The sequence below is a fragment of the Lepidochelys kempii genome, chromosome 20, assembly GCF_965140265.1.
Source record: "Lepidochelys kempii isolate rLepKem1 chromosome 20, rLepKem1.hap2, whole genome shotgun sequence".
NCBI classification, from domain to species: Eukaryota; Metazoa; Chordata; order Testudines; family Cheloniidae; genus Lepidochelys; species Lepidochelys kempii.
The window spans coordinates 1,032,414-1,056,482 of record NC_133275.1 but is presented as its reverse complement, the minus strand read 5'-3'; the positions used below and the strand labels follow the sequence as shown (position 1 = coordinate 1,056,482).

The 24,069-nt window shown below is 50.5% G+C and overlaps 1 protein-coding gene across 1 annotated transcript; it reads left to right on the top strand.

The window, feature by feature from the left end:
• The first annotated feature begins 19,736 nt into the window (after positions 1-19,736).
• On the top strand, positions 19,737-22,667 carry FIGNL2 (fidgetin like 2). The gene has a single exon (XM_073318710.1). The coding sequence runs from the start codon at positions 19,747-19,749 to the stop codon at positions 21,961-21,963; it is 2,217 nt and encodes a 738-aa protein (XP_073174811.1). The 5' UTR covers positions 19,737-19,746; the 3' UTR covers positions 21,964-22,667.
• The last annotated feature ends 1,402 nt before the right edge of the window (positions 22,668-24,069 follow it).

Genomic DNA, 24,069 nt, shown 5'->3' with positions numbered 1-24,069 from the left:
GGTCCAGCCTCTCTGCCCTGCTCCGGCTGCAAAGGGAGAATTGCCCGGCGCAGGCCTGCTGTGTGTGACCCTGTGCTGCCCTCCCCCACAAACCCCTTGGCGGGGGGCATGACAGGGCACACAGGCCCCTCGCATGGTGCTACAGAGGCCCTGGGCGGCTCAGGGCTGCCACGGAGCCCTCCAGAGACTGCCACCAGTTAGAGCACCTCCAGCTGTCATTTAAACCCGGGGTCATTCCAATCCCTGGGGCATCCCAAGGGCACAATGGCGGCTTAAAGCCACTTCCCCAGGACTGCTTCTTGAAGAGGGCCAGCATGGCAGTCCTAGCACACTGGGAGTCCTAGCACACTGGGCCCCTGGATTCTGCTCCCAGCCCTGCTACTGCCCCTGGCTGACCTCAGCCAGCTCACTGAGGCCTGCATTTGCAAAAGTATCTGCCAAGTTAGCTGGCCCAACTGGAGGTACCTGGGGCCGGTTTTAGCAGGGCTGAGCACCCACAGCTCCAACTGGCTTAGTTTGGAGTGTGGGGTGGACACCTGAAACAATTTAGAGGTCACTTCCAGAAACGTAGGCCTGAGCTGCTCTCTCTGCCTCCATTTCCCATCCGTCCAGTGGGGATAACCCTCACCTGCTTCAGTCTGTGCTTGTCCGGGCATCGTCAGGCTGCCCTGTGGAACTCAGCCTGTTCTGTAGGGCAGTACCGATTCTGTTCTATCCAGGTTCCCACGATAGTGGAATCTGTCTGCCTTCTGGCCATGCTCGAAGGGGTGTGACTAACGTCTGTCCTGTATGGGTCATTCTCTCTGCCCTCCACTCCCTCGTGGGAGGATTGGGTGGCCCAGTGTCTTGTTTTGGTGAGGTCTTGGCTCTGTGAGAGCCTAGAGGTCTCCTTCTGCTCATCTCCTTCAACTGATGCCTCAAAAGCACATGTCCAGGCAGAGTCGCACATGTCCAGTCTAATTCTGTGGAGCTGAGTGAGCTGATCTTTGAGGACTTTGCCAGATGCTCAGAATCCACTGTGCTTTCGATCTCACGTAATGCGATAAGTGGCAACCTTGTTAGCACATGTCTGCGCACAGCGGATGGGTTTAGTTCTGTCCTGCTTCAGGCTGTCAGCATAGCAATAACCTCGGAATCTGTGGGTGTTCCGTGGTCTGTAGCTGATGATAATATTTTAGCTTTTCAGTTAACAGCCTCTTTCATCCTGAATGCCCCCTACAAACTGCCATTAGAATAATGCAGTCTCACTGAAATGCATCCAGCCCCGGGGTGGAGGACAGCAATTCCTTGCCACACAGCATGCTGGACAATAGTTTGCACTCCAGTTGCATGTCTTGCGAGAGACTCTCCAAGAGCTTTGCAGAGGTTAGCTGAGCCTCGCAACACCCTGTGAGGTAGGCGGTATTGTTAGTATCCTTCCTTTTCTTCAGATGAAGAGACTGAGACCCGTAAAGAAACTTGCCCAAGGTGGCGCACAAACTCAGTGGCAGAGCTTAGGAATGGAATCCAGGACTCCTGACGCCTGGTGCTCTGGCTGCTAGATGTGCTCTCATTCTCCAGAACGGAGCGTGGGCAGGAAGAGAAAGTGTGGGCAAGGGCACTGAGGAGGGCATGGGAACTCCTTAACGTCCACCTGGAGCAGGCAGCCCCTTGGCTTTTAAGGTCTCACCTGGATGATTGACACACAAGATGGAAGGGCCAACCCAAAGCAAATGCACCGCGGAAGTCCTGCTTTCAATTCCGTGTTGAGGTCTTACATAGTGCAGAGGCCTGGTGCACAGGTGTGAATTTCACCCACGATTCATTGCATGTCACCAGGCCTTTTCCTCCCTGGGCAGGGCGTGACCCCTGTGGTTTTGGACAGCCAAGGAGCATGTTGGGGCTAGAGGGGGATCTGTCCACTAAAGACCACACCCTTCCTTTTATTTAGTGATAACACTTTGATCATTTGTTTCCATAGCAAGCAGGGCACTGAGATGCCTTCAAGCCACCCCCATCTCCAGGCTTGAGAGTGACTGTGGCCATGTGCCCCCAGAACCCCAGTCTGCAGGCACAGATCTGCTCTCCTTTATTCGAGTCCTGGCTGCTACACGTGGTTCCACTCACAAAGTACGAGGGGCAGTTCGGGAGGCTGCTTGGACCATTCTCAGCCGTCTCTGTTAATAACACGAGGAGGCGAAACCAAGAGAACCTGGCGCCTCATGAATACGGGGAAGAGGCAGGGGCTTTGTTTTCACCCACGCCTGCGAAAAACTCAGCACCTGTTTGTCAATCCAGCGCAGCGGGTAACTCACGAGGTGGCTGGAGGACAATGGGAGTGTTTCGCAGTGAAATGCAGAGGGAGTAGATTCCTCTCCTGCCCTCCCCCCAGCCTTCATAACTGTCCCCTTCATTCAGGCATCCCCGTAATGGAGGTTTTCCGCTGCTCCTGGCATATGTGTTCCACATTGTAGCAGTGCTGGCTAAGGACACATGGGAGCGAAGGCTTCGCGGGAGCGTATTACCCTCCGCTGAGCCGCTCGGCTGTCTCCAGTCAGAGTGCTGCCGAATTGAATTATCGGTTTAAATGACATAATTGACTCAAGGAAAGGCACAAGCTGACCCTGCAGAACACACATGGGGGGGGGATATATATACAATCTGTCCTGAGCCAAGGGGTGACCTGGTGATGTTGTGGTGGGTAACTCGCACTTGCATGTGGTGCTCTTCTCCAGAGAATCTGGAAGCATTTTACAAACATCCGTTACACTTGTAAGGCAGGCCCCGGTGACGCTTTCCCCAGTGTGCTTAGCCATGGTCAGTCAGCAAGCCAGTAGCAGGGAGAGGCTTAGAACCCAGGAGTGCTGAAGGCCCCCCTGCTGTAACCACTAGACTCCACACCCATCCCAGCGCGGGCGATAGAACCCAGGAGTCCTGACCCCCAGCCCTCTTGCTGTAACCACTAGACTGCACTTCTCTCCCAGAGCTAGGACTAGGACTCAGGAGTCCTAACTCCCCGACCAAGTTAATTTTAGTTCAGTGCCTTTGAGAGGCTTGGATGAAAGGGCCATCCATAGACATGCACATTTTTATTACCAAAAACATCTGATCAGTTGAGCTGTCGGTTGCAGTTACTGCAAGGGTGTGGAGTCTGAACTAGGCCATCTCGGCACAGAGGCTGTAGCAATTTAACCAAAACTGTTCCTAAACCGATTTAGTGAGATCAGGACAGAGTGTGTAGACAAGGCCGTGGGGACACACTGCAGCTATTTAGTTGTTCATGAGGTTTCTTGCCTTTTTAATTCCCAATGAATTTCCAAGGTGATATCCCCTATTCCTTTGGTCCCTAGTGCTTGCAGGTGAAGATGTGTTCTCGTGCATCTGTCGCTTCGTCAGGGTGGGCTTCTCTGGGTGTAGCGTGGTCTTGCGCCTGTTTTTGAAGGACTTGCTGGGCTTACATGGCTATGACATATGTCAGGAAGGGTTGGGGGTTTTTGGTGTGAGGATATTTTCCCCATGAAGGATCCATTCTGTGGTATCCTCCTGCCTGTGCCTGCTATAAAGTTTCTGCCTCTGGGATAAAATTAACTCCTGTCCAGAGGGCTCCAGCAGAGCTCTGGTTTGAGGAGTAAGCAGGACTCAAATGGTGCCTTGGCTGGAGGACGAGAGAGAAAATGACTTGCCCCAGGGCACGCAGCAAGTCTGTGGCAGAGCCAGAAATAGGATTTAGATGCCCTGACTCGCAGTCCGGCACTAGGTCATGCCAGTGCCTATGGATGACCTGATTCTGAAGGGTGCTGGATTCCCACCGTGCCCACTGATAACTCAAGATCGTACTGAGGAGTGGATCCCTTAGTCACAGTTGAGTGCTCAGCATCCCCCTGCTCCCTCGCTGTGTATGGAGCGTACAGGAAGACGTGGCTTGCAGTCTAAGCTGCATGGTTCGGAGAGACAGTGCAAACTGTCCAGTGACCACAAGTTGGAAGTCTCAGAGCAGAGCGATGGATGTGCCTTTGGAGGGCAGTTCTTCTGGTTTAACAATCGGCCCAAGAAGCCAGTGCCTCAGATAGCAGCTGCCTGTTTTGCAGACCCAGGAGATTTACGTAGTTCGGAGATGCAACCAGGCTGCTTATCCAAACGGCCAGCCCTCAACTGTCTGCAGTCTAGCGTCTAGGCCCCGTCAGGAAAAAGGGGTCAGGAAAAAGGCCCGGGGACAGATCCTTAGCTGGTGCAAATCTTCATTGTCATCAGCAGAGCTACCTCCATGTACACCAGCCGGGAGCCTGGCCCCTGGAGATGTAGCTAGGCACTGGTGCCATTCTAACCCCATACAGCGCACGCCCAGGGGTGCTGCCCTCTGGTTCTGTGGACAGCTCGGTCGTTGTGCAGATTGTGTGCCAATTGGGTACATCTGACCTGCTGACCTTTTTATGAGGCCACGTCTGTTTGGGGAAATTGTTTTGCTGATTAGAAATGGATTTTCCTCTCTCTAACTTAATCCTCTGAAATGGGGTGTTTGGGGTTAGACCTTGTGCATCTCGGGCATAATGTCAGATCCATGCCCTGGGGATCTCGTCTCGCTTCAGGGGCTGGAATGTCCATCAAGGGATACCGTCCTCAGGCGGATCCTGGCCCCATCAGAGTCCCTGGAACTGGGGTGGCCTCGCTGGGATCTGACAGCGAATAAAATACTGCATCTCCTCCCGCCCCTTGCTCAGATTTCTGTGGTTGCCCCATCCTAGAGCCTCCTGCAGTGGAGTCCCCGTCCCATGTGCTGCGGAGTAACCCTGGTGGCACCAAGAGACGTGGGTGAATCAAGAGGAGTGTGAGTTACTGCCCGGTCCATCGGGGAGACTGCACCGGAATCTGCAGGCAGATCGCTCCCAAAGCAGAGCTGCCAGCCAGGAGCATAGTGCAAGACACATGGGGGTGGAGAAGGTGCCCTTGCCCTACTGGGAACAGGGCATGGACACACTTTGAGCTACTGGGCCAGCCTGGGAAACCTGCTCTGCATTCAGTAACCGTCTGTTAGGAGCCATTCCACCATCTTTCCAGCCACATCCCATCCTGGTGGGGCTGGGAGGGTGGCCAAGTGAGTGGCACAGATCTGGCCATGCCAGCTTAACACCGCTCCGGGTTTCCTCTGGTACTGAAAATCCCCAGCCGCTCCCTTCAGGCAGTTTGCCTGCTGCATGAGCAATGGGGCGGGCTGGGGACGGTGAGTCAAGCCCCCGGCATTGTCCTTCATGTGTGTCGCTCCTAGAGAATCTGGAACGCAGCTGCATCGGCTGAACCCGCGCCGTGTGGCTCTGTGACGTTGCGTCGGCTGCCTCCTTGAGCCATGCCGTGCAGGTCTGGGTGCTGCTGAAGCAGAGTACTCGGGAAAAGCTCTGTGTAGACAAGGCCTCTAGGAACTGGTTTCCTGCTCCAGCCCTCCAGTCAAATCCTGCCCTTGGAGACGCATGTGTGCGCATGGCGGCCATTAGCTGATCTGGGGACTGCGCTATCCAGCAGCCGCGGTCTTAAAGCAGGCCAGCCGCAAGCATTCAGCATTAACAGCTACTAGGCATCTTCTCTTTCTGTCTCCCAGGGCAGGAGGTGCTGAAGCTGCCCCCGCTGCTTTCAAAATAGGGCGTCCATGGGACGTAAGCGCAGCCTGATCCTTGTCCTGGTCCATCTGCACAAGCGGGGTTTCGGCCCCAGTGGGGCATCATTCTTTCCTCAACATCCTAACACCCCTCTGTGCCCTCCACAGTCTGCCTGGTGTCTACATCCCACGTGCTTGCCCTGGCTGTAATGTGATCTGGGACAGCCTCGGTATCTGTGTGAACCTGCCGGGACCCGTTTCCATCTGAATTGGGCTGCTCTTCTTTGATACTTGTAACTTACAGGACTCTCCAAAGCCTGCTTGTAAATAACCATGAGTGAAAACTTGATACCCAGAGCAGTGCATCTCCCAGACTTGATCTGCTGCTTTCCTGACGGGCACTTCCTCCCGACCCATCCATTTCAGCCTTTTTTATATTGCATCTTGTCAACTGAGCCACGCCAGCCCCACCCAGCTGGATTACCTGGGGTTCGAGGCTGAAAACTGCAGAGTTCACAAACTTCCTGCGGGAAAATAAAAAGGAATCAGAGCAACAGCCAAATAACAAACGGTCACGTGCCTTGGGGCATGCTGTATGAGAGAAATCTGTAATTCACAATGAGACCTTGCACGTCTGAAATGTGTGCATTGACAAACAGGAGGAGGGCATTGTGACCCTCTTTAGTAACCTGGCCTGGTCAACTTTCCTCTTTCTAATAATATTTAAAAGAACCTTGCAACATCATGCTGAAAATTTGCCAGCCCAGACACAGTCTGCTTGCCTGGCCTCCAGCAGAATGCACACCAAGAAAGTCATTACATGCCTCAGGCAAGTGGAATTTTGCAAAGCAGCATTGCAGGGACACACTGGGTTAGACCCAATTTTCAGAGTCTGCTTCTCCAGCATATTAGACCAGTTTTATGTTTCTGTAACAATGTTGACAAAGCAGTTATACCTGAGTAAAGGATTGGGGCCTTGTAATTTGGGGCCAGATCCTCAACTGGTGTAAATGGATGCAGTTTCATTCACACTAGCTGAGGACCTGGCCCTTTGTGTTTCCTGTGTGGTTGGGATCCCAAACTGCAGCATTGGGCTTGTTTAGGAGAACCAGGAAATGACAAGTGACGGGGAACAGCGGGGCTGTTTTGAGTCTTGCTTATCCCAGTGTGACTCTGCTGATTTCAGTGGAGTTACTTCTGATTTACACCAGTATAAATGAGAGGCCAATAAATCCCAGTGGGTTTAATTTACCCTCTTTTGCACTGGTGTAAATCTGGAGTTGACTCCATTTCAGTTGGTGGAATTGCACTGATTTTATACGAACACAGTATTGTACATTAACTTATCAGTCTCCTCTCGTCCAGTGAAATGTTGCGAAGTGAGCAAGTGGCACAATGGTGCAAGCGTTCGCGGCATTCCTTTCAAGTGCACGTGACCGGAGACTGCAGATTTACTTCTCACTGCTCCGAGGGACTCATCTGTCCTGAGCTCGTGTGTCAGGCTCCCAGTGAAGCCGCGCCTGCGTCCGATGGAACTGTTTGGGCTAAAGCTCGCGTGAGTTCCGCTCCAGTCTGAGGTACAAACAAAGGAAAATAAGTGATTCGTGACACCTCTGCACTGCTAACCCCCAAGCATCTAAAAATTACGAGGCAGGCTCCAAAAATCATTTTGCAAACCAATAATAATGTTGAGGTGGTTTTTATTTGCATCCTGGTTGTTGAAGCACAAGGGTTTGTGACCTTAAGCCTTGCCCCACCACTAGGATGGCTAGAAAGTTTCTTCTTAAAATTTTAAAGAAAAGCTGGAGTTCTCACAATCACCTGAGTCCAGAAGGTGGAGCTTTAAGAAATATGCCAAACATCACAAGAGCTGGCGACACTGACAACTGATTTCCCACATTTTTAATTCACTTCTGGGGGGATTTTTTCCCACCTCGCAGTCCAGTTTAAAATTCTGGAGCTTGGAGCAACATTCCTAAAATTCATTATTTATTATTTCGTTATTGCTTTATTAACAATCTCTGTGTATAATCACCAATAGCTTCTAGTCCTGTGGATGTCCCAGATGAGGCCCCCATCCCCGGTTCTGCATGATCTCTCGCTCTCTCCGGGTTACATTTAGCTCAGATTATCTGGTCTCAGCCTGACAGATGGGTGCGGCTCAGCTGCCGATAGTCCGAATGGATACATATTAATTTTTCATTTGCCGGACGGATACTGAAACGGCACAGATGGGAAATGGCCTATTGGTCAGTCTCCATTTTGTAGTGATGTCCAGCTGCTCTGCACTTGATATATGAGTGGGCAGAGTGGACATTACAGAGCCCTCAGCTCACCGAGAGAGCCCTGTTCTGGGCAGTGGCAGCTCCTTGGGGGTGATTGGAGTTAGCCTAAATCCTTTTAACATATGTACGTTGACCCCGCTTTGATTGGAAAACCATCCTTTCCTTTTGTCAACATCACTTAGGAGGGGGTGGAAAATGCAGGAGACAAAGGAAAGCAGCTCCCTGATGGATTTGGTGAACAGGCCAAATTTGTACCTCGATATCCAGCATTGTAAACCTTGGATTTCATTTCATAGCAACAGACCAGATTGCAAAAAATCAGCTCCCATGACTTGGATTTGTTATTGTTTGGTTTTGTGGTTTAACATCTAACCTCTCCAGTTCTTTCGCTAATGTTGTCAGGTACAACTTACAGCCGTATATAAAAATAAAACACAGTACTCTGCTCTGTTCACCCCCAATACTTCAGCATCCGTTTTGGAGCCAGATGCTCCATTGGTATAAATCAGAGAAGCTGCCATGACTTCAGTGGAGTTATGCCGATTTACACCATCGGAGGTGCTGACACCATGTCTGCAGAATACTGAGGAGTGTGTGTGTTTTAAATAACAGGTTTATCTTTATTTTCCTTTATCTTCTGGGTGATTGTGGAGGAGACTGTGTGCTGTAGTGCTGGTGAAGAGGAAAAGCTGAGTGCAGAGATGAAACTTTGAAGATACAGCTCCATGTTGTAGGGGAGGTAGAAGAAGGCGGTGGTGCAGTTTTCATACTTGCAGTTATGGATAAGCGGCCATTAAACACGGGACTTTATTTTTTCAAACAAACCTGAAGACTGTTAGGGCGTTAGGATGAAAACACATGGCTTTTGCACATCCCAGCCACCCGTTGGCTTGAGGAAATGCTTATAGGTGCTGGAGAGATATTGATGGAAAACATTTCCTTTTAATAGACTCTGGGACAGACTGAAAGCTTTGCCCTTCTGCAAAATTCTTTAAATAATTAAAAATTCTGCTCTCATTTGCCCAGGTGTATCTCTGGTGGGCTTAGTGCCAATAACTCCTCATTTACACCAGCATGAGTGAGGACAGAATCAGGCCCAGGGTGTGAGTGAGTTTTTTTGCAGTGGTGCTGGAAATGTATCCATTTTTAAAACCGTTGCTAAGGTTTAATGATGCCACCCGCTAGCTGGGTGACCTTGGGTGAGTCACTTCCTCAGCTCTGGAATGGGTTTGTAATACCAACCTGCCCCAGAGGGGCGTTGTGACGGTTAGTGCATCCGTGTGTGTAAAGTGCTTTTAGACCTCAGTCGCCACAGAGAGCAGAGCGCTAAGGCATTGTGTCAGGTCACGGGGCAGAGGCTCTGTGGTAGCTGAGCCCTGCTTACCGCTGGAGAGTTACCGTGATGCAGCTGCTACAAGACTTGGCAATGTAGCTAAACCAGTGCAAACACCTAGTGTGGACACGCTGTACGGGTGTAAAATGGGGCTTATGTTGGTATGTCATCACAACAAGCTGCACTGATAGGACCGCGATAGGACTTACTAAGGGCTTGTTTACCTGGCACGTTACTGCATGACAAGATGGTGCATTGTAGATTCACACCCTGACTTACTGCACAGTAACGGGCCATGTAGACAAGCTCTTAGGGTTTGTACGAGCCTAACTGTGTAGACGCATTTACATCCATGTGAATTTCTTTCACGTAGGTGGGGCCAAATTCATCACGTTTTGTGGGCGCTTTGCTAGGCAGCTGGTCACGGATCTCAGATACCATGGTGATGAGAGAACCTGTAACAGATCAGTGTTTAATGTGCATGTGCCCAGTACAGGGAAAGCCAGAGAACCAGGGTTTGTTACCACTGTAAAGAAATGCTGCTCGATGATTTTGCTCCATTTGCTTTTGGGGAGCAGGAAGAAACTAAAGGCTTATGGAACTTGCAGCACAAATCTTGCTCTTCCACCAGCACATCTCAGGATGGGCATGGCCTGTTCCCAGCTCTGGATGGTCCGGCACTAGCAGAGAAATTAAATCATCTGGTGCCCTGTTCATTTTCTGGGCACTGTTTGGGTCTAACATTTACATGTTAACTGCCCCAAACTCCAGCTGGACTCTTCCTGTTTCCTGTATGGTCCTAGCGGTTCTGTAATCCTGTAAACATGCCCTTTGCCACCCCAGATTACACCAGTGGGTCAGGGAGCCGCAGGATGTGACCTGGGAAAGAGAGAATCTCTGCCCTGCCCCTTTGTAATGCCATAAGCCAACTGATGCCGTGAAGCGGGAGCTCTGCTTGCCCTAATTGATAGTGATTAGTTTCATGAACCCTTTTTTTTTTTTTAACCCTCCATCTGGGGAAGCTGGTTATTTCTCCTGCTGCCTGATTTGCAGGGCTGTACGCTGTGTTAGGGACTGGAGTTTGCCAGGGTGTTGTGTTCCAGCAGAGGAGCGGGATGTTTTTCCTCCCCAGAAAGGCTAGAGGGAGCAGTGGGCAGGCTTTCCGGGAGCTGGACTGGTTTTGCAAAGAGGTGAGGGGTGGTCACTAAAGGAAGATCATCAGAGGTGCACGCACACCAGTCCCCTTTTGTATCTCATTCCTAGGTGATCTTTAAAGGAACTCATGTCCTGTGTCCGTCCCCGCCCCCCGCTCAGCCAAAGGCAGACTGGATTCAGATCCTGTCACGCTGCAGATTCTCAGCTCGAGGGGGATTGCTGTTCTATTTCCCCCCATCTCTGCCTTCGGAGTCTGCACTGAACTAGTCCCTCACCATGCTGCTAAGGGCTGCTGGGTAGCTGCAGGCTGAGGATGTGGTCTCTCCTGGCCATTGAAGATCCCATGGCACTGTTTCTTAGTCAGGGCAGGGCATTAGCCCTAGTGGCCGCGCTGATTTCATCCTGTTTCTTCAGAGGGGGCTGCCTTTCAATGGTGGGCAAAGTGGTCCTTCCATAGCCCTCCCATGGGGCGGTTGCGAGGTTTCATTCACTGTTTGCAAAGCCCTTCTGAGACCCGCATAGGCCACATTTTATTACTAGTGTTGTTTTGTGTGCGGGCTGCTCTGTCTCCCCCGCCCTGTGGAATATAATCCCTGGTGCCTCTACTGTTGGGTAATCAGCGTTGCCTGCTTTCCATTTCCCCCCTTCATCTTCCCTGGGGTTTGCTCCCCTCCCTTCCCCCTCCTCCTCCGATGTCACTTGTTCATTTTCATTAGAAACGCAGCGCTCCCAGGTTTCAGCTCAAGGGAACTGTGCCTTCTCTCGGGCTGGAGCTGGCAGCGTTGTGCCGATCCGGTCACTGGACGTCGCATTGCTCTTCGCGGCATGAGAGGTTGTGTGCTGCAAAGCATCAATAGGGCCTGATCTTTAGTCAGTGTGATTAATGTCCATGGAGCCCCACCAGTTTACCCCAGATGAGGATCTGGGCCCCCGTGGGTGTGGGTCCAGTGTGTGCGTTCACGTTCTGTGCAGTGTACTGGTGTGGAGAGCGTGTATTGTATGTGTGCACAAATATTCATCTTGTGTGTGCATGTAAAACCCCAGGCTGGGGATACAGGCTGTTTGTTAGCTCGTCTGAGGTGTTTGCAGTGCATGTGCCTGCATTGTGTGCCTTCCACCATGGCCGGTTGTCGCTTGGGCTGGACAGAGTGAATAAAGCCTCGTGGCTGTTTGTGAAATAACTCGCCCAGGATTTTCCCGTTTGGACACAGAGGGCTGGTGGATCAGGGCAGCAGCCCGAGCTGAGCAGTAAAAGGGGTGTTGGGGGGACAGAGCGCTCCCCACCTCAAACACTGAACAGTTGGACACTCTGCTGTGCACCCTAGTTGTATGAAGTTAAAAAGCCCCCTAACAAAAGCCCCGTTCAGCGTTGCTGCTGAATAGATTAACAAGATTTCCATAATTAGTGCACCCGGGAACAATAGGATTCTCCTTTGCCCAGCCCCCCCTCCCTCCTTTTGTCTTGTGCTTTAGATAATGGAGAAGCGGGGAGGGTGGGAAACTGACATGCCATTTGGTTACTGGACAGTCATTTTCTCACACTGCCGAAGGGGACCATTGAAACATCTGTCCTGCTCTGAAAGCTTATTCACGTTACATTTCAAACCCATGACAACTTCTGTGCCTGCCAGCCCCGTCCCCCCACTCCCTCCCTCCCTCTCTTTTCTTATTTTTAAGGGCATGGGTTTTGGTTTTAGCTTTTGCTTTGGCCCTTTTCCCAAATGCCTTTCGAACCCCACATTTACACAGATCGTATGGATTCATTTTTCCCTTTGTGTGTGTGTTTTTTTTAAATTGTGTTTTGTGTTACTCTTCACACCGATACTCCGTATAAATACACTTCATGATGACAATAATTCTGGCACCAGCCAAATTCCAGAGCCTCTGAAGTTTGCCTGTAGAAACTTTGTTCTGCGTGTCTACAACGCCTAGCACAAAGGAGTTCTGGTTCGTGCACTCGCACAGAGCAAGTAATTATAATAGAATCAGGCAGTCCTCTTTGCGTGTGCAAATATTGGGTGTGTGCAGTTGAAAAGATGCTCTGGGAAAATCAGATCCATTTTGCTACATGTGCTTGGAAAACCGCCTCTGCAATAGATCCCGATCCTGCAGCCACCCTTTGTGTGAGGAATTCCTGGGAAGTCAGTCAGTTCCAGGCATGGAGCAACTCTGGGGTCAGGCTCATAATAAATATTTCTTTCTCTCTGCTTCTATAAAACCAACCCCTTTGACTCCCTGGACGTGCAGGGATTGGCCAGTGTGGATGCTGCTGCAGGATTGGGACCTGGTTTGTTATTAACAGGCATAAGCCACATAAACACATACCCAGATTCTGCCCACGCACTTCTGACCTCTTAGTTAGACCTACAGTTACTGGCTGAGAGGCACTGTTCACCATTCCTGACCCTGGCTCTGTTCCTGAACAAGTCTCTGACAGGTTTTGATAACATTTGAAGAAATAAATGATAAATGGTGGGATGTGTCCATTTTTCAGGGCTGATGCGCCTTTGGGAGTGAATACCGTAGGGCTGGAGTACACGCATGCACACACAAACAAACCTTCATCAAAAGAACCACATGGGTTCACACCTTGAGCTATTTCTCTGTAAATTTGCATAGAGACATTCTTAATTTGTAATAAACTGTCCTGCTTCCCTTCAGCTTGAGCTATTTCTCTGTAAATTTGCATAGAGACTTTCTTAATTTGTAATAAACTGTCCTGCTTCCCTTCAGCTTCTCCACATTTGCACTAAAATAACCAAAGGCGTAAATTAAAACCACTTTCTGTGTAGACCAGCTCCGAGGGGTTCGTGCCCAAAGGTCCCTGGAGGCGTTTACACCTTGCTCACTGGCATCTAAATGAAATAGAATTAAGCATAAAGTCCTTGACACATGGCCCAGAATGTAGAGCCCTGAACCCAACTGTTAAAACTCAGACAGACTAAGCGAGACATTCTGATAATCCAACACAAACTGAAAAAGGAAATGAAGAAGCAAAATGATCCCTTCGCTCTTATTCTAAGGGTATGTCTGCACTGCAAAAAAAAAAAAAAAGAGTTGTGTTCTAAACTCCGGTTAGCTAATGCAGGTTAAATTAGCCGTGAATACACAGCAACTCATGTTAACAACTCGAATTAATCCCCCGGCTCCCCTCTAGGGGGTGCTAACCAAAGTTAAAAGCAGAGTTGCTGAATCTTCAATAAAAAGAACAGGAGTACCTGTGGCACCTTCGAGACTAACCAATTTATTTGAGCATGAGCTTTCGTGAGCTACAGCTCACTTCATCGGATGCATTCAGTGGAAAATACAGTGGGGAGATTTTATGTACACAGAGAACATGAAACAATGGGTGTTGCCATACACACTGTAACGAGAGTGATCAATTAAGGTGAGCAGGAGAAAAAAATCTTTTGGAGTGATAATCAGGATGGCCCATTTCCAACAGTGTCTTCAGTGCTATTTTGTCCCAAGTTAGCTCACCTGAGTTCAGAACACACTTTTTTTGCAGTGTAGATGTCCCCTGAGTGACAGAATGATCCCCTGAATGAAAATATATTATTTCATTTGTAAAATATTCACTCTCTGGAAACGGGGTAGTGGAGAGAGACTTCCAATTTTAGATGCAATTTTCTTGTGTCTTTGGCTGTGTTTGGAAAGACGTGGGCTAGGGCTTTTGCATCGCTCGATTCTGTGGGGAAAAGCAATGCCCTCCCTCAAAGAACTTAATTTCCTTAATGCTCCTTGTCATTATTTGTGTGGTATTTTCCTTGTAACCCCAAACCAGCTGTAACTAATAATTTTACTTGGGAGTGGGAAGATACTGGAAGTCTTCTGACTGTAAACTTGAAAAATTGCCAGATTTGGATGCAAGAGAGAAAATTGCCACTTAAGCTGATCAGCTTAATATTATAAACGTTGAGGTTACTTTTCTGATTAAGCAATTAATTCAACGAGTCTGGTGTTTGTAAAGGAGAACTTGAAAACAGTGCATGCATTTTCCAGCTATTGGAAATTAGAAAGAAAGAAAGGAAGAAAGAACGACCTTTGGAACAACATCTACTATAGTATCAGTGCATTATATGCACGTTCTGTACATACATAAGTGGTATTAACAGGGCTGGGGGCCATCCTGCCTCAAGAGAGAGAACATGACAGCAAAGAAACAGGCACTCTAAGGAGAACCTCAGGAAATAGACATGTCTTTTGTCTCTTGAAGGTTATTAAAACCTATGGCCAGGGACTCTTGGCTGTACAGCCCACTATGAGCAATATCCCAGCTTAAAGGAAGGGACGCAGTCCATGCCATCAGAGCTCATTAGGATTATTTGTTTTAGAGTAATGCGCAGATTGGGGCCCCATTGTGTTAGGTGCTGTACAAAGACGCAGTGAGGGAGACCCGAGCCCCAGATACCCTGGTGATGGAATCGATAGAATAATCTAAGGTATATCCACTTGCTTAGGTCCCAAAATACGCTTTCCTTAGAATCCTATGTATTGTCTTCCCTGGGCAGTGCTATAGGACCATGTGTGTAATATATTCCCTGTCCTCCACATTTTAAATCAGATTTTCGGCCCAGAGCAGAGTAAAAAGCATGTATCAATACTGGTTTATGGGCTCACATTGTCCTTTGCAGGCATAGTTCGCTGTTGTGCGCCTACCGAGTCGGGTTTTGTGGATCAAAGGCAGTATACATCAGATCATCGATCACTTTATAATATGCCCTTTTCCTCTGTTGCAATCAATGGGGAAAAACCCACTCACACAATTAAAATCCACCTCCAGCTAGGCAGGAGACATGCGGCATTTCTAGGGGATTTCTGTGTCATTCTGTCTAGGAGTTTTGGGGTGGGGGACCTAATTGTTGCCTCTGCAAAGGGCCGGGTCCTTGTTGATGTAGCAGGAGTGTCGAGTGCTAGGCGCAAAACGCACTGTTGTAAGCTCTGTGGGGCAGGAGGTGTCTTTTCCTGTCTGTACCACGCCCAGCACAGTAGGGTCCTGGTCCATGACTGGGGCTCCTCGGCCTCGCCACAGCGCCGATGATAACCAGAGTCGCAATCGAGGCAGTTCTGCTAATGCGGTTCCTATTTTCTGATGTCTCTGCAGCAGTGCAGGAACATCGTGCCCCCTGGATGGTGCATCTAGAGTTGTTGGATGGATCTCCCTGGGATCTAGCCCTGCGCAGTCCTGGTTACCGCAATTACCGATCACGCTCGAGGGCCTGGTACTTTTGTTCTGTCTTTTCAAAACATCCTCCTTGTTCCTCTAAGTCTCCTGCTTCCTCCTGAAATTCACTTTTTCTTGTTAATCGCTTCCTGCTGCCTCTTGCTCCCGATCGAAGGGGGATGGTTTCCTCCCCCTCCAATCATACTTAGGGTTGTGCTTGGAAAAAAGCAGCTGCAAGAGGGGAAGTTTATTGGGAAGCACTCGCCGTTGCGTTCGTTAAGAAAGGGTCCTTTCCCCGCGGGCTGCCTTTGCTGTCTCTGTCTGACCATTTACCTATCGGTGGTGCTTTAATAATGGCAAGTAAATGCAGAGAGGATGTCAGATAAAGCCACGCAAAGCTGCCATTTAAATCCTCTTGTGTAAGTTTGATATCCAAAGTGGAAGCACAAATGCCATATAAGTCAATTAAAGCATTAAGTAATCTAATTGTGCTGTGGCCACAAAGTGGCTTAAAGGCTGAGAGAGGCAAGTGAATAGTGTGTCCAGAACCCTCCCAGCCCCCATTTTAGCATTCCCCCGAGGCCTTTGTGAATGAGTAAAGGGGGAGGGATGTTAGGGAAGGGGTGGAGGTTGGTGGTGAGAACATACACACACACACAAGGACAACAATGAACAACAGAGAGAGAGAGAGAGAGAGTACGTGCACACAGGCACTATGATCAGCCACACAGGCACTATGATCAGCGTCCAAAGGCCCCCTTCCCCTGGCCTTGAAATTTTGGAATTTGCTTTGCCCTTAGCAAGGCTCCCTGTCTGTCTTTGTTCTTTAGCTCAGAAGAAGGAGAACAGTGCAATTAAAGTCACTTAAGAAAAGAAAAGGGTGATGTGCGGTTAGCAGGTTTCAGAGTAGCAGCCGTGTTAGTCTGTATTCGCAAAAAGAAAAGGAGTACTTGTGGCACCTTAGACTAACCAATTTATTTGAGCATAAGCTTTCGTGAGCTACAGCTCACTTCATCTCCAGCACGGCCCTCCCTGGATTCTTTCATTGTGTGCAACTTTTCCCTGGTGCGTTCCTGGGCCAGAGACCTTCACTCCGTTCCGGTGAGAACGAGTGGGCCTGAGTCATGGAGCAAATCCACTGGAATCGACAGAGTTAAACAAGAGTAAAACCCGTGTCAGTGAAGCTTGCTCTGTGTATGTGGATCCATGTAATGTAATCTGTCCTCCCACTGCTCAGGGACCGCACAATCCAGGGCTCTAAATTCTGTTCAAACTCATTGGGCTAGATGCTCAGCCGATGGAAATCAGCATAACTCCGTTGATTTCCACGGAGTCAGTGAGGATCTGGTGCAATTTCTTCCACAACGACACTAACGCTAACCAGTGGGGCTTCTCATGTAAAGCCAGTGGCTGCATGCTTTCTCCCGTTACTGTCTAATACATTTAATGAAGAATCCCAGCGTACAGGGGTCTGTTTTGTTTTTTCAAGGCTGTTTCATTATTAATGAGCCCCAGTTACCCTGCAAGGGGACTCCACTAGTCTGATTCTCCTCCTGCATGTGTCAATTGATCGAAATCATTGGCGTCAGCCAGGTGAAAAAAGGATGTGACCTCACAGTTGGGCCCCATATTTATATATCTCTAAGGGCCTGGTCCTGAAGGTCTGGCAAAGTCCAGAGGAGGCAAGAGTGCTCAGGACCTCACAGGATTAGGCCCCTTGGTTCCTGCCCGTGTAAAATCCTGCTGGAAGCTGTGTGAGTTGCTATCCTGAGCAAGTGTCTGGAATGAAAAACTACACTAGGCAGCATGGTGCATAGGTGCCGACTTCCTCTGTTCCTGGGTGATGCTCGGCCCCCGCTCTATTCCAGACCGTGCCCCCACTTCACCCCTTCCCCCAAGCTTCCACCCCCGCCCCGCCTCTTCCCAGCCCCACCCTGCCCCACCCTGCCTCTTCCCGCCCTTTCCGCTGCCTCTTCCTGCCCGGCTCTTCCCCCTCCCCTCCAGCGCCCCCTGAACAGCTGATTGTGGCTGGCGGGAGGTGCTGGGAGGGAGGGGGAGGAGTTGATGGGGCGGGTGCTGAGCACCCACTGTTTTTTTCCTATGGGTGCTCCAGCCCCGGGGCACACACGGAATCAGCACCTATGGCATGGCGGCTTATCCCACTTGATACCCTCTCTCCCCACCTACCCACACGCACCCCAGGGAGCACAATGAAGGAAGCTGGCTCTGTAGGAGCCCGGTCCTGGACCACCAGCATGAACAGGTTTGTCTGGGTGGATTCCATGGAAGGTGGGAACCCTCCCCCCCCAACTCACCCACAGCACGGGGCCCAGAGCAGCTGCTGCGTTGCACAAGGCTTCTCTTTATGGCGGGTTTGCCCAATGGGTCTCTGCTCCCTCATTCGCGCTGGCCGTATGCCATCCCAGCACTGCTGCAGGGAGGGTCCCTTTGGACCCTCGCTCTGCTGTGCTCGGTGGGAGCAGGTTCCCCCTTCTGCAGCCTTCTCTTGTGCGCGGCAGAGCCGTTGCCTTTAGGCCAGGAGGCAGGACACAGCTCTTAGAAAACACCCATCCAGCTTTGTGATATTTCACCTCCCTGACAGTATGGATTTAATTTCCCGTGACAAATGGGCCTGGTGAAAAGAGCCTGGGATTCATATAGGCTCATGGATAATTCATAGAAAGTGTCCAACATGTCAGGAGAGGTGGAACCTGAGGCCTGTCTGCGTCGTTCTGCCTGGTTTATCCACGTGCTGATACGAACCAGTGCCTTGTGCTTTACTCTGTACGCAGGGCCTTTAGGGACAGTATTGTGCAAGGGGCCAGCACCCCAATAGCCCAGCAAATTGTGATCTGAGTCCCAGCGTCTTCACTCAAATCTATATCTGCTGTGACCCTTTTGGCTGAGTCTCCTCTTGCTCCTGCTGGCGTAAAGCGGGAAGGGAGCTGCATGTTTGAGAGGAGGAGACTCTGATCCTTTGTGTTCTGTCCTAAACTTATCTTCTAACCCTTTGAACAAGCTGAGCAGAAATGCAGACTGGAGTCTGCCCCTTGTGTACCATTTACACCAGTGCAAAGGCAGTGCAAAGTGCTACCATGTGAAAATGGCTTTGCAGTGTTGTGAAGGCCCCGACAAGGCCCAGGGTAACAGACTAAGGGCTAGTCGAAACTGCCACACTACATCGCTCTGATCTGGGTTACATCCTCTGTCGATGCATATTTCATCACAACAACCTTAACTCTGACTTAGCATGTGAGTTCTTAGGGCAGTGCCTGTCTTTTTGTGATGTACTTGCAGTGTCTTGCTTTGGGCGTGACTGGGATCTCCAAGCACTACTGCAGTGAAACTAATAATAATAATGATCCACGATTCATTGGGTGGGTTTTGTGGTCCTATTTTGAATTTCTCAGATAAAAAGTGGCTTAGACGTGTAAAGCACTGCAATGATTATTAGTGATACGCAGGGAATTGTGTGTATGGTTCCCATCGGTGTGAATAGACTAAAATCCACTCCAAACCATCAGAGATGAGAATGTCTCCTCTTAGGCCCTGATCCAGTGTGTTCTGTACTGTTCCACAATCTTGTCTTGATCACAAAATGCTGCCAGGTAGAACTGGGAGTGAAATAAGCAGCTGGTCTTGGTATTCTTGTGACCACTGGGGGCGAATCTCCGTTTTGGCACGTGGTGATATTTACAACTGGGACTGCATAGGTCACTAGACGTTTTCCCAGTGTAACTTAAACATTTTTGTCTTGAAGCCTGATTCAGTTTTTTTTAAAAAAGCTTCCCCACCCCCACCCCCAAAATCATAGGGCATAGAAATTCTCCTAAAGAGAAGCCAACCCAGCCTCAAAAGGGGCTCTATGAACATCACAGAGCCTTTTGCTAAAATATTCAAACTTCAGTGCCTGAAGGCAGGCTCCGGAATACCGCTGGCCTGCCTGGCAAGGTGCTAATTGCCCTCAGCTCCTGTGGACTTCAGTGGGCATTGTGCCTGCTCTTCACTTCTAGGGATCAGGATACTTTTATTTAGGTGAGGGGTTCTTGGCCTCTTCCGTGCGGAGGACACCCATGGAGCCCTATCGCGTAGCTGGGACCCTCTTTACGTTTAGCAAACGGAGAAGGGCAGGGTGCTGAGCCCCGTACATTTAAACCTGCCTCCGGTTCAGCAGGACCACTCTACTCCAGGACCGTACTTAACCCTTTCTACCTCTGTTTCCCTGTCCCCAGCTCTGTTGAAGATGCACTGGACACCAGAGCATGCCCAGCCCCTGAACCAGTGGCCAGAGCAGCACCTCGATGTCTCTTCCACCACCTCCTCACCGGCCCACAAATCTGACCTCTACCACAGCAGCCGGCAGCGCTTCAACTACGCCTGGGCCAACGACGACATCTCCGCGCTGACGGCCTCCAACCTCCTCAAGAGGTATGCGGAGAAGTACTCGGGGGTGCTGGACTCGCCCTATGAGAGGCCGGTGCTGAACAGCTATGGAGATGGAGCCTTTGGGCCGCTCAATGGGCAGAAAGGTGACGTGGAGCCCTGGCCGATGCCGCACGGCTCGGACGGTGCCTACCCCCTGAACACCATGCACGATGGGCTGCCTGGCTCCAAGGGGGTTGTTCCTTCTGCCCCAGGAAATGGGCCGGTAGGGCTTGGCAGCTCCCCTGTTGTCTGCGAGGTTGCCCGGGACCCCATTTATCCCACTAACTCGTGTGGGGGAGCCGCCGGCTCCAGCGGCCTTGGCTTGTCTCAGGAGTATACCTCAGGCTACAGTGGCACCTACCTGCCATCGGGCTACTGCAGCCAGCCCGCGACAGCACTTCCCCCTCCCCACCCGTCAACCCTGCACAGCTCAGGACTCCTGCAGCCCACGCACCCTTCCTCGGCGCTGGTCCCCAGCTACAGCTCCTCAGGTCCCATGTACAACTACGCTTCAGGCAGCTACGCGCCTCAGCCCGGCTACGGGGGGATCCACCCTCCGCACCCGTCGGCCTCTTACCTGCCCTCGGGCATTGCTGCACCCACCCCCATCCCCCCGCCGCCCCCCTCCTCCCGGCCCCCGGGCATCCCTGGTTATAGCTACCAGAGCTCCAGCCTGCCCCCCCTCCCAGTGCCCCCCCTCAGCAGCGACTCGGGGGGCTCCCTGAAACGAAAGGCCTTTGATATCCCGGGGGGGGAGGACGAAGCTGAGGGCAGGTACAGGAAATACAGCTACGAGCAACCAAAGTCCACCCCTGAGTCGCCATACCAGATGTCCGACAACGGCGAATGTGGAGGCAACAGCTTCAGCCGAAGCACCGAGACCTCTCAGCTGCCCTTCAAGGCTGGGAAAAGGCCGACGGGAGCAGCGGCGACAGTGGCCTTGGAGGAGCATGTAGGGAAGTACAACAGCCAGCCCATGAAAGGCCTGGTCTCCCCTCCGTATGGCGCCGGGGAAGCCCCTTTGAGGCCCGGGGAGAGCTTTGAGAAGTTCACCCCGCCTCTCGCCAATGGCGAGCGTGCAGGTGGCGAGCAAGGTCATGCCTTCACCCACGGGATGCAGGCCAAGCCGCAGGGGTTCAGCAGCCAGCCTGTGGAAGAGCAGCTGAAAAACGTAGACCCCCTGATACTAGAGCTGGTGAACAACAAAATCGTCGACTGCAGCCCGCCCGTCCAATGGACGGACATTGCTGGCCAGGTCTCGGTCAAAGCCGCCATCGAGGAAGAGCTGGTGTGGCCTATCCTGAGGCCTGGGGCCTACACGGGGGAGAGCCGGCCACCCAGAGCCATCCTACTGTTCGGGCCTCGTGGAGCAGGGAAAACCCTGCTGAGCAGGTGCATCTCCACCCAGCTGGGCTCAACCTTCCTGAATCTCAGCGGGACGGCCCTGCTTTCCAAGTGGAAGGGCGAGGCCGAGAAGATCCTGCAGACGGTCTTCTTCGTGGCCAGCTGCCGTCAGCCATCAGTGGTGCTCATCTCCGAGGTGGAGTCCCTCCTCGTGGCCTGCGCTGGTGAAGAAGCCGCCCAGGCGAGCGGCCTCAAGACTCAGCTGCTTTCCTACTTGGACAACATAGCTACCTCAGCCGAGCAGAATGTCGTTGTCATCGGGACGACCACCCGGCCCAGCACTGTGGACGAAGCCTCCCAGAGGAGGTTCACCAAGCGGTTCTACATTTCCCCGCCCGACAGCATCGCCCGGCGGCAGATCCTCCACCACACCTTGGCCCAGCAGAACTACTGCCTCAGTGAACGGGAGATGGCCTCCCTCGTGCAGCACACCGAGAGCTACTCAGGCAGCGAGCTCATCCAGCTGTGCCAGCAGGCCGGCCCCACCAAACTCCACAGCCTGCCAGGCCAGCTGCAGCCCACCTCCTACAAAGACTTCGAGAACGCCTTCTGTAAAGTCCGCCCCACCGTCTCCCAGAAGGAGCTGGACTTGTACATGGAGTGGGACAAAATGTACGGGTCCAGGCACTGACGGCGCGTGGAAGGGGTGGGCTGGGGGAGCCAAGCCCTCAGCCTCAGACTCCAGTGGCATTTTTTTTGTTGATGGTGTTGTTGGTTGTGTGCCAGCTTGACCTCTGAGTGGAAGATTCGGGGGGATTATTTTGTATTTGTTAAGATCTGTTGCTCTGGAGTCTCTGGTCTAGCTCCAGCTGCTAAGGATGGAATCACAGCTCGCCCATGAATTCAGTCAGTGTCTTTTGTCTTTCTCCTATGTCCAAGCTGATCTGAAGGTGAAATACTTGATCCAAGAAAAGACCCGAACACAAACAAATTCTTTTACAGGCTTTTTTATGTCATACTTGACTGATTTTGTTTGTTTGTTTTTGTTTTTGGAAGTAGTCGCTCACTGAACTCAGGATAATCTATTTATTATTCGTCTACTTTCCCGTTCATCCGTTTTGAGACCAGCAACGTAAAGGATGCAGCCAGGTGGAGATGTGTTTGGTTTTAGCCTTCTCATGTGTGATACGACAGCTCTCTAGTCGATTTACAGAGACCTGATTTTTGTTGTTGTTGTTCCTAATAGAAATTTTTCAGCCATCATTTAACAAAACCAGCCCCCTTTGGCTGTGGCTCTGTGGGCAATTTTTCTGTATTGAACTGTGCCATACAAAGGACTTGTCCCCCGCACAAGTCAACATCTTTTCAAGCCATCATGAGGAATTTATTATTAGGAATAAACGGCACAGGGAGATGGGAGGAGGGAGGGAAGGTTTGAAGTAAAGAAAAATGTAGATTGTTTAATATACTAGACCTCATTTTTATTTTTGTAATGTATGTAGTATTTTTTTGTTTTTTCTTTTTAACTACTCAGGAAAAAAATTACCTCAGAAAAAACAAACAAACAAACAAACCCGAATGTGTTTTTAAAAACTCTTTTATCTTCTCAAGAAAGGGAAGGGGGGGAAAAGATCTTAAGAGTTTGCCAAACTCAATACAAAGCTGCATTATGTGTTTGCTTCCAAAAAAGGGTGACAGAAAGAAGAAAAAAACAAAACTTGAAGTTGTTACAAAGATGAAAGCTGAATGTATTTCGGGTGCTTTTCACAATATATTATGCCATAATTTTATTTTATTTTTTTTCCACATTGTTATTGTAGCGTTTGGTGGAGTAACGTGTCTTCAAAGGAAAAGAGAGTATTAGTGCCGTAGTTTAAAAGCTGTTGCTAGTACCACTTTTTGGATAAACCTACGGGGTATGTTCCCAACTTTCTTGGTTTGCAAAGCTTGCTTCTCTGTTGTGCTCTCCACTTCCTCTTCTTGCATCTCCCAGCTAGGGGCCCTTCCTGGGCTGCAGAAGTGAGCATGTTTATGTGTGGTCAAGACCCAACCATGTTGTAAGAAGGTTTATTTTGCCTTTGTGAACAGGAAAAACTATGGTAGAGAACCAAGTTTTAACCTGCAAAGGCTTCTGCACTGTGCGTTTAAGGCCTTATCTCCAGGAGAAAGCTGCACTGCTTTACTTAAGGGTGAGATTTCAAACAGATATAATGAAACCAGTGCAAACCTCTGTGTGGATGCTCATCTTTTTGTTTAAACCAGGCGTATTTCGGTGTAGCCCAGAGTCAGTTAGCAGTTGGCAGAAGCTGAAACAAAACGAGCTGCCTTTAAACCAAACTAAGAGGTTTGCACCAGTTTAACTAAATCATTTTTAAAAAACAGCTGAAGTTAAACTAGTGCCGTTTGGTAGGTCTCAGCCCATTTCTTACTGCCCAGTCCTGCACATTGTGTTGCTGGCGTGTCATGTTGCCCTGTGCAGAACAACATGCCGGATCAGGGTCTTCGTTTGCAGGCAAGGCCCTCTCAAAACCCACCCCTACAGGAGCAGAGAGCAACGGCAGAGGGGTAAAGCTAAATATCTCGTGTGTCTTCCTGGCACTAGCTGTAACCCTCTGAGACCCGTGTGTGCATCTGAAATAATGCAGGGCCCAGTCGCCTCATGCAGAGGCTTTTCTGGTCTCGCATTTTCCTTCCATCTAGCGAAGATGGGTATGTCCCAGTCAGTGGTAGGGGAAGGCAGGGCAGTACCATTGTGACCCCCTGGGAATCATACCCACTGGCCCAGTGGCATTGCCAC